The following is a 9,658-nucleotide window of genomic DNA, read 5'->3' on the forward strand; positions in this document are numbered from 1 at the left end:
TGGGCCTTTGTGAAAAACCTTGTGCCACAAGTCGGGCTTTGTAGCGCACAACTTCATTTTTCTCATTTCGTTTTCTCACAAATACCCATTTGTATCCAACAGGTTTTACATCTGCAGGTGTACGAACTACAGGTCCAAAGACTTCACGTTTTGCAAGTGAGTCTAATTCAGCCTTCATGGCTGCTTCCCATTTTGGCCAATCACTTCTTTGTCGACATTCTTCGACTGATCTTGGCTCTTTATCATATACTACATTCAACTTTTTTTTGGGTGTCTTTAGTACATTGATTCAAGTATTCAACTTTGACAACACTAACTTACATTCAGTGCTAACGAACTATAATTCAAATAATATAGTCTCTTCATATTTATTTAGCATTATAATTCAAATAATATAGTCTTTTCATATTTATTTAAAGGTTACAGTTTAAATTTTTCTATTTTTAATAAAAAAAATTTCATTCGCAGTTAATTTTCCCTATAAAAAAATATTAATATTATCAAAATTAGAATTACAATATATATTTTTGTTCCGATAATTACTTAAAACGGATGATTTAGATTTAAACATAAGGTCTAGAATCTTTTTTATAACAAAAGCTTAGCCCAAAACAGCTCATTGTCGTTAGAATTAACGAATGTTAAATACTGTTTAGACTTTAGACTAATATTTTATTATTTTTCTAATCTTACCGATATTTTATTTACTTGAAATAGTTAGTTTTGTTAATTTGTTGAAATAAGTATAAAAAATAGGTATAAACTTAAATGAAAGAATTTTAATTCGATCGCATGGAAAAATTAAAAAATTTAATGAGTATTAGAAATAATCAATAATAATGAGTTATAATTAATTCTTTGACTATTTCTATAACTAATGTGTTTTCTTTTGGAGGGAAAATAAGTGATGGACAGCAGTCCACTTTAATTTATTCCAATTACATTAAATAGAAGTAAATAGATAAATTCGCCCTTATAGTTAAAAATATGATTTTCTAATATCCACTAAACGTTTTTGAAGTTTTGCACATAATTGAGTTCACACTAATTAAAATTATACTTCCGTTCCCTTCACAACTTTTTTTTTCTATATATACATCGATTTTTCTTTTCATATAGATATTGATATTTATCAAATTTATTCTGCAATCTAAAAAATAGTGTACACACTACACAATAGCTAAGTTAAATGCTTCATGTTTTAATTGCCGACATTTTTAACCTGAAATACTCGGCTGTTAGCATCTTAAATTCCATATAGAACAATATAGTGGATAGATCTATATAATATGGAGGATGTTCGCATATTATGCGTAAAACATATTTTGTAAAGACACTTATATGTCGTATTATTATTGGACGTATTAATGAATCGATTATTTTTAAATTTTTTAATAAATTAAAATAAAATCGATTTTTTTATAACAATAATAATAAATTTAATTGTTATTAGATTTGGTCGAACCGATTAATTTACATAATCCACTGGATCATTTTTTTTATTTTTCTAAAACAAAAATCAGGAATATATTTATCTTTTTATCAAAAAATTTAAACATTATTCGGTTTAGATTGGTAAATCGGTCGGATCAAATCGAATCTAATAATTATAGTGCAGACAATTAGGTTCATTATCATTGCTATAATAAACTGATTTTATTCTAATTTATTAAAAAATAAATTATTAATCGATTTAACAAAGATGTCCAATAATATCATGACATATATAAATATTTTTTTTAAAAAAAAAAAATATTTAAAATGTCTTTATAAAAGTGGTCTCCATATAATATATCCTCCTTTATTTGAGAGTTCATTTAGTTATTGTGTGCTATCTAAACAATGCAGCTCAAGCAGTTGTTGAACGAATACAATCCGAAACTTACACTCTCAAATCCTCTCTTTTCTCAACTGAGGGCTTGTACCTTTCACTGAAAACAATACAAGACGCGACAAATCATTTCATTTCAAAGAATCTCTTTAAATCTGTACAAAAATAATTGACCATTTCGTTCACTTACACTTATACCGTCAACCCACAACCCACTCAAATTCTAGTTCTTATTTTTGTTCATCACATCATTCTATTCCTCTCAATCAGGGACTAACCCAGTCTAAAATCAAGTAAATAATCTCTTTATTATTACTTAATATTTTCATTTTGGCTACAAACATGTATCATTTTATATACAAAAATGTTTCACATATGTATGATCAAGTTCATTCTAAATTGAAGTCATGTGGTTTTGTTGCCCACGTGTTTTTCTCTTTGCCATTGGTTTTCCTTAGCTATGTACTCACTGCAAAATCATTGCAAAATTATAATAGCATCTTTGAATATGGCAACTAAGATCAGATATAGTTGTGTTTAGTTTGACAATTCACTGTGTTTGTACGACATTTAAGTTTTTTCGAAGAATTTATTTATTGGACAAAAAGACTTAGATATCTTGATACGGAAATAAAAGAAATAAACAAGACAATAATTGAAATTGAATAGAAAAGATACATTGAAATTGAAATAAAAACAAAAAAGGATAGGTTGAAATTGAATACAAAGAGAATCACTCTACTTTCTATCCAATTTCTTGACGCAACAAGAAAGGGACTCCTCAACCTAACTTGTCAACGCCATAGTTTGGGAATTGTATCGAAGGGACTCCTCAACCTTCTACCCAATTCCCCGATGCAACAAGAGAGGGACTCCTCAACCTCAATTGTGTACACCATGGTTTCATCACGAAACCGAAAAGGGGTTTACAAACCTCTAAAAATTCTATTCTACGATTACAATAGCTAAGAAGGTATTTATAACCTCTTATTAGGTTAAAACAAAGAAAACCTAAAGCCCATAAACATAAGGCCCAATCTAGTAATTAAATAAACAAAATCAAAATACATTAAATAAAATATTCTAAAAATGTAAACTAAAATATCTTCTAAATAACTCTTGAACTCTTCATATCACGAACATTTGAAGCACGTATCATTCTCCTCCTCTTCAAAAAAGATTCGTCCTCGAATCTTGTAGGTGGAAAAAAATAATATATGAAAAGGACAATAATTATAAGAAAGATAATTTCTTTTTTTTTTTTTTCACTTTTATGCTTCTTCTTTTTTTTTTTTACAATAATGAAACGCAAACGAAAACAAGAACACAAGAACAAAAAGAAAGACGCGACAAACATTGGACTCTTTTTTTTATGATAAAAGAAGAACAAATATAGATTAATAAGAATTAATCTAATACCTGAGCTCTGATACCAAATGATACGGAAATAAAAGAAATAAACAAGACAATAATTGAAATTGAATAGAAAAGATACATTGAAATTGAAATAAAAACAAAAAAGGATAGGTTGAAATTGAATACAAAGAGAATCACTCTACTTTCTATCCAATTTCTTGACGCAACAAGAAAGGGACTCCTCAACCTAACTTGTCAACGCCATAGTTTGGGAATTGTATCGAAGGGACTCCTCAACCTTCTACCCAATTCCCCGATGCAACAAGAGAGGGACTCCTCAACCTCAATTGTGTACACCATGGTTTCATCACGAAACCGAAAAGGGGTTTACAAACCTCTAAAAATTCTATTCTACGATTACAATAGCTAAGAAGGTATTTATAACCTCTTATTAGGTTAAAACAAAGAAAACCTAAAGCCCATAAACATAAGGCCCAATCTAGTAATTAAATAAACAAAAATCAAAATACATTAAATTAAAATATTCTAAAAATGTAAACTAAAATATCTTCTACGATCTCAATAAGAAAATTGGTTAAAGTTAGTTTGAACTACTTGAGTAAGCTTTAGCTTATATTGTTTAAGATTTAAGAGTATAAGACTTGGGTTTTAGTTTAGGGTTATAATTATTATTGTTTTAATGGAGGTTGGTGGTTATATAGCTCGTTTGTCGATAAATTTCTGCAAATTTTTTGTTGAGATGAGTTATACGTTGGCAATAAGAGAATAAGAGGGTGGATATCTGTAAAAATCACTCCGACGCTCAAGTCAATAAGTGAATAATAGGCTTTGCAAGTTGTAATAATTTGAACAACATTCTTACCCTTTCTTTTGATTTTTATTCGTTCACCCATCAATTTATTCATTCAATTACAAAATAATTAAGTTTTCTAATATCAGAAAAAATTCAAAAAATAACCAAAAAAAATAATTCAGTAATTAAAAGAGCGTTGATTGCCGGTGCAAAATACAGTCATTTTGCGGCCATTTAGACGAAACAATAGCTGCAGTTATCAAATGGCCGAAGATAAATTTAAATTTTTTGAAAAATCGGATAGCAGCGGAGAATACATTTTAAAAAATACAAAAGAACAGCAGCGGTTCAAAACCGCCAGAAAATGCGGCCGAATTTCCTGTTGGCCAAATAGCGGCGGTTTCAAACCACCGCTAAATCAATCGACGCCAATCAAGTGGTTTCCCAGCGGTTGTGCCAGCAGTTCAACGAAACCACAGCAAAATCAAATGTCTACGCCCTATACAGCAACGGTTTTTGAACCGCTGGTAATTCATTTTGCGGCGGTTAAAAGCCGCCGCTAGTCCTCATATAAACCGCTGCTAAGCGGCGGTTCTGCTGGATATATATCCGCGGTGTTTATCCGAATCTGAACCGAAAATTGCGGATATGGATCAGATTGCGGATTTTGTGTATGTATGCATATCCAATCCACATATCCGCGTATCCACAAAAATAAAGAAATAAATAAGTAAATATTTTTTTATGTTTTATTTCAACTAATAATTATCATATATGTTGTAATTTTTGTGTTTTGCGTACATATCCGATCCGACCCAATCCGCAATTGTGTGAATCGGATCGGAATCAAACTTAAAAACTGCGGATATTGGATCCGATCCAATCTGATGATTTTAGTGTGGATCGGATCGAAATTTTGGTCATATCCGATCTGATCCAATCTGCGTTCACCCCCGTTGAGTCTCCGAGTAATTTTGCCATTAACGGAGAATAATAGCGCATTTGAGCATTTTGATATCTGCTTTGATGATCATTATTGATAACCAATTTATAACATTTTTGGCCGAATTATAAGGTATGACCAATTTATAACGATCATATCAATTATGATTTTGTAAGGTTTACGTTTTAAAGTTTTAGATTTAGAGTTTATGATGTTTTATTATTTATTTATTTTTTTGTTTTCTCTTTTCTTTTTGTTTACTTTTAATAGCAAGTTAAATTTACAGAGCACTACATTCTTTATTTTTTTTTAAAGTGTACTAACATTTGTCTGTACTGATATACTAATATTTGATGCATTGACTCTAAATTTATTTTATTTATATTCGATATAATAATATACACAAAAAATAAGATACTAAATCAGTGTGTTTGTGAATTAAGAAATAATTAAATATTATGTTTGATTAAAAAAATAATTTATTGTAGATAGACTTAGATAGAGAACCTTAAGATACCAGTATGGTTAGAGTTCAAAGATCCTTAGCTTGCGAATAGAAGTATAGAACAGAGTTGAATTTTAAAAATAATTTAAACACGCGGATAGAATTAGGATAAAATCTAAATTCTACTCTATTATTATCCAATACATTGCTAATCCAAAAATTATTATTTAAAGTTTAATTTAAAATTGTAATTATTGCTAGTTATTTTTAGAAATTTATGGTACTGTTAACTAATTATGTAGATATTTATTTATGAAAATGTATTTAAAAAAACGTATAATCTTTGTTAAAAATAACTTTTTTGATAAACCTCCATTAAAAATTTATATTACTATAAAATTGTTATTAGGCAAAAAAAAAATTCTTGAACAAAACTCTTAAAACTCTTGAATAAAAAATAAATTAAGTTATCAAATTTTTACATATGATCACTCAAATATGATTTTAGCCAAGCCAGCCTTTCCACAGCCATGGTCACAAGCTCTGATTGCTACAAGAGAGAGAGTAAAGACATGTGTCCATAAACAAAAATTTCAGGGAGAATTTCTATACCTTACATCTGTACCGTAGTGTGACTCTAGACTTTTTATTAGATTTATTATTTATGTTAGACCTTATCTGCTAGTACACAGCAAAAGGAAAATTAGTAATTATAAGGGGGACACATTTTGTAATGATTCGTCGCTCAAATTACGTAACGAAAATATATATTGCCAAATTATTCTTCCTAAATCGGCAAAAAAAAGATACCACTTCAAAATGGAGATTCAGTCGGTATATAAATTTCTATACTAGACATGTAAATAAAATAACTTGAGAGTCAACAGTTAGTTACACGTGAGAGTTCAGTTAGTTACTCTGTGCTATTTAAGCAATGCAGTTTAAACGGTTATTGAACGAATACAATTACAATCTGAAGCTCACACTCTTAAATCCTCTCTTCTCTCACCTCATCTCAAATCCCTCTTTTTCCTCATCCTCTCCAACTGAGGCCTGATACCCTTCACTGAAAACAATATAAGATGCGACAATGAATCTCTATAAATCTGTACAAAAATAATTGACCATTTCATTCGCTTACAGTTATACCATCAACCTACAACCCACTCAAGTTCTAGTTCTTGTTTTTGTTCATCACATCATTCTATTCCTCTCAATCAGTGATCCAACCCAGTCTAAAATCAAGTAAATAATCTCTTTATTATTACTTAATATTTTTATTTTGGCTACGAACATGTACCATTTTATATACAAAAATGTTTCACATATGTATGATCAAGTTCGTTCTAAATTGAAGTCCTGTGGTTTTGGTGCCCACATGTTTTTCTCTTTGCCATTGGTTTTCCTTAGCTATGTACACACTACAAAATCCTTGCAAAATTATAATAGCATCTTTGAATATGGCAACCAAGATCAGATATAGTTGTGTTTAGTTTGACAATTTACTGTGTTTGTATACAAAGGATGTTAGTTCGCTGGGTTCCACCGTCTGAAGTGGCTATCAAACTCAACGTGGATGGAAGTTCAAGAGGAAATCCAGGAAGAGCCGGATGTGGTGGCTTACTTAGAGATCAAGATGGCAACTGCATTACCGGATTTGTCAGTCATATTGGTTTCGCCGGCAGCGTTGAAGCGGAACTAGTAGCTATTCGCCATGGTTTGTGGTTGGCGTGGCAGTTTGGATATAGAAAGGTGGAATGTGAAAGTGATTGCATGGTGGCTCTCGAGATTATTCATGACAATGCCGAAGATTTCCCAGAATTCGCAGACATTGTGGAAGAAATTTATCAGTTCATGCTTCTTGAGTGGGATGTCACTATCTACCATGTCATGAGAGAAGCAAATTCGTGTGCTGATTTTCTGGCAAAAATAGGTTCTTGTTCGAGTTCTGCGTTTTCTCTTCTGAATAGGACTCCGCCGGAACTCACTCACCTTCTTCTTGCCGACTCCAAGGGTGTTCTTTATTCTAGAGCTTAGTTGTATGAGATTATAAAAATTGTTGAGCTCTTTTTTCATTATTCCTTAAATTATGCAAGGTTGATGTACTCTTTTTCCTCTATTGGATTTTTTCCCAAGCTCCAGGGGTTTTGTCCATAGGGGTTTTTTAAGGAGGCATAACCTACATAAGCCGAGTTTCCATATAGTCGATACCAATCTTGGTGGAACAATGTACTATTCAGATGTATGTAACATATTCAATTTCAATGAAATTACAAAATTTCTGGAGAAATTATTCAATTCTATATTAACTGTTAATAATTGTCAATTATGTTCATCAGTGCTAATGTAATATTTATCAAACCATAGATATATAAATACATAGATCATATATTTGTTTTAAATAAGGCATAGCTAGATCCTCCAATTCAATTTATTTTGCGGCAGTTATCTCTAACTTGACCCTTGGAACCTTCTTTGATATCAAGCAAGCTCATTTTGACCATGGCTTGTTGGAAATCCAAGAAGAACAAGGCTTGGTTCTGTGCATAAGAGTTGACAAAATTCCTAGTTCTTGGACTAGTGAACAATGTTTGATCAGATGTGAGAACCCCATTGCCGGAGACCAAAGCGTCGAAGTACAAGTTGTCGAAATCATCCCTTGTTTCATCGAAGGGCTGCTCAGCATTGTCACCGGCACTGCATGTTCTGGACAGTGTCTTTGCAAATTCTGAGTTCAAATTTGGATCCACTTTTGTTAGCCTGTTCTTGAAAGAAGAACACCTAGCTACTCCTATTGTATGAGCCCCTGAAAATTCAAAACCACAAAACATTATTAAAAATGCTTCCTTGTTGCATAATCTCTATCAACTATTCTATTTGAAAATTATATGCATTTATAGTTTAATATATAGATATTTTGTAACAGAAGGAATGACAGAGTGAAAGCTAGTAATTATGAATTTAGAAGCCTTTGTCAAAAGTTTCACTGAATTATGATATTCATTATTCATCAAGAAGCATGTATAGATAGAAATAGAAGCATAGGGACATATATGTATATTAATTACCAGAGAGAGCCACCATCTCTTGTGCTGAAAAGCCATGTTGGCCAAACATCTTGATGAGATCAGAAGCATTGAAGTTGGGAGATGGCAGATTAATGGTATCCTCAATTTTGGACCTTGTTCCATCTTTTCTTCCCTTTGGTATGTCATAAACTGGCCCCCCTGCCTGCTCATTGTGCCATTCATAATATATATTAGTATAAAATTAATGGTAAGTAGAAAAATATATAAGTAGGTTGATCTTACAAAGAAAACTGCATCTCTAGCAGCTAAAGCGAGAATATCAGCACATGAAACTCCAGGGCATTGTCTTTCAAGCTCTTCTTTGATGTCATCTATGATTTCATAGCCTCTCAAAAGGAAAACTAAATGGATATGACAGCTAATTTTAAGCATAAATCAAATAGAATTTTAACATGTTTGGTTTAGTTTTCTGGAACCACAAAACCATGGCTTGAGGCATTCCAAAAAAGCTTAAATATACATGCTATATAACTCAATGTAATAAAGAGTAAGAAAGACACAAGCTTACCAATTTGCAAACCTCCATTCTGATATACCTTTTAAAAATTGAAAAAAGAGAGTTAACATTAGTCAACCAGGCATATCTTACTATTTGATACACATGTAGTACATAACAAATGCAATTCAAGAAATACACAAGGGTTAAGATAGTAGGATACTACGGCGTTATGACCCATGTAGCCAACTTTGCCTATAGGATAAGACCTGATTGTTGTTGAGGCTATACTTTTAGTATGATTGAATGAAATGATGATAAGATGGAATAAGAATGAGAAGGAATTTACAGTATTGAAAGTTAGGTAGCACATTTCTAGTCGGAACAATTCCATCAAAATGAAGGAATGATTATTCTCCAAGAAAATGGATTGTGTAGGAGGAACTAGAATTTGACACTACTAATCATTATAGAATTTTTTAATTTGTATATTGCAATGTAATTGAGGGCCATATTTTTGGGATTGATTAGCACAAGTTTTCTTCCAATCTCTCTGCAAATATGCAACAAAGAAACTATTAGCTGAAAACCATATGTCATTATTAGATGCAGTCTCCTGTCAACATCGATGAATGTTAGGGAGATTGTTTCCTCCAAAAGTAAGAACCAAAGTTGTCTTCTACAATTTACAACGACACTTCAGGATTGGTCCCATTATTAGTTTGATTTGATTGGTGTTAGGTG

At 31.4% G+C, this 9,658-nt stretch overlaps 1 protein-coding gene across 5 annotated transcripts; it reads right to left on the minus strand.

Moving 5' to 3' along the window:
• LOC107642194 (peroxidase 47-like) lies at window positions 7,668–9,451 on the minus strand. 5 transcript variants are annotated; one of them, XM_016345496.2, is made up of 5 exons: window positions 9,141–9,451; window positions 8,987–9,014; window positions 8,701–8,819; window positions 8,458–8,620; window positions 7,668–8,195 (listed from the first exon to the last, which is right to left on the minus strand). In XM_016345496.2, the coding sequence occupies exons 1-5, from the start codon at window positions 9,306–9,308 to the stop codon at window positions 7,816–7,818; spliced, it is 858 nt and encodes a 285-aa protein (XP_016200982.1). In that variant the 5' UTR covers window positions 9,309–9,451; the 3' UTR covers window positions 7,668–7,815. The 5 variants fall into 5 exon arrangements, with proteins under 5 accessions (XP_016200982.1, XP_016200981.1, XP_016200983.1 ...); XM_016345495.2 differs by having other exon boundaries at window positions 9,138–9,451; XM_016345497.2 differs by having other exon boundaries at window positions 8,701–8,789; window positions 9,141–9,450.

The sequence above is a fragment of the Arachis ipaensis genome, chromosome B05, assembly GCF_000816755.2.
Source record: "Arachis ipaensis cultivar K30076 chromosome B05, Araip1.1, whole genome shotgun sequence".
Lineage (NCBI taxonomy): Eukaryota > Viridiplantae > Streptophyta > Magnoliopsida > Fabales > Fabaceae > Arachis > Arachis ipaensis.

Bases quoted from the DNA above. Each gene is read 5' to 3' on its own strand.
- LOC107642194 (XM_016345495.2), bottom strand. From the start codon at position 9,308: ATGGAATTGTTCCGACTAGAAATGTGCTACCTAACTTTCAATACTGTA. The intron at 8,820-8,986 runs GTAAGCTTGTGT...ATATCCATTTAG, and splicing joins GAATGGAGGTTTGCAAATTG to TTTTCCTTTTGAGAGGCTAT. The intron at 8,196-8,457 runs GTAATTAATATA...TTGAATTTTCAG, and splicing joins AGAGATGGTGGCTCTCTCTG to GGGCTCATACAATAGGAGTA.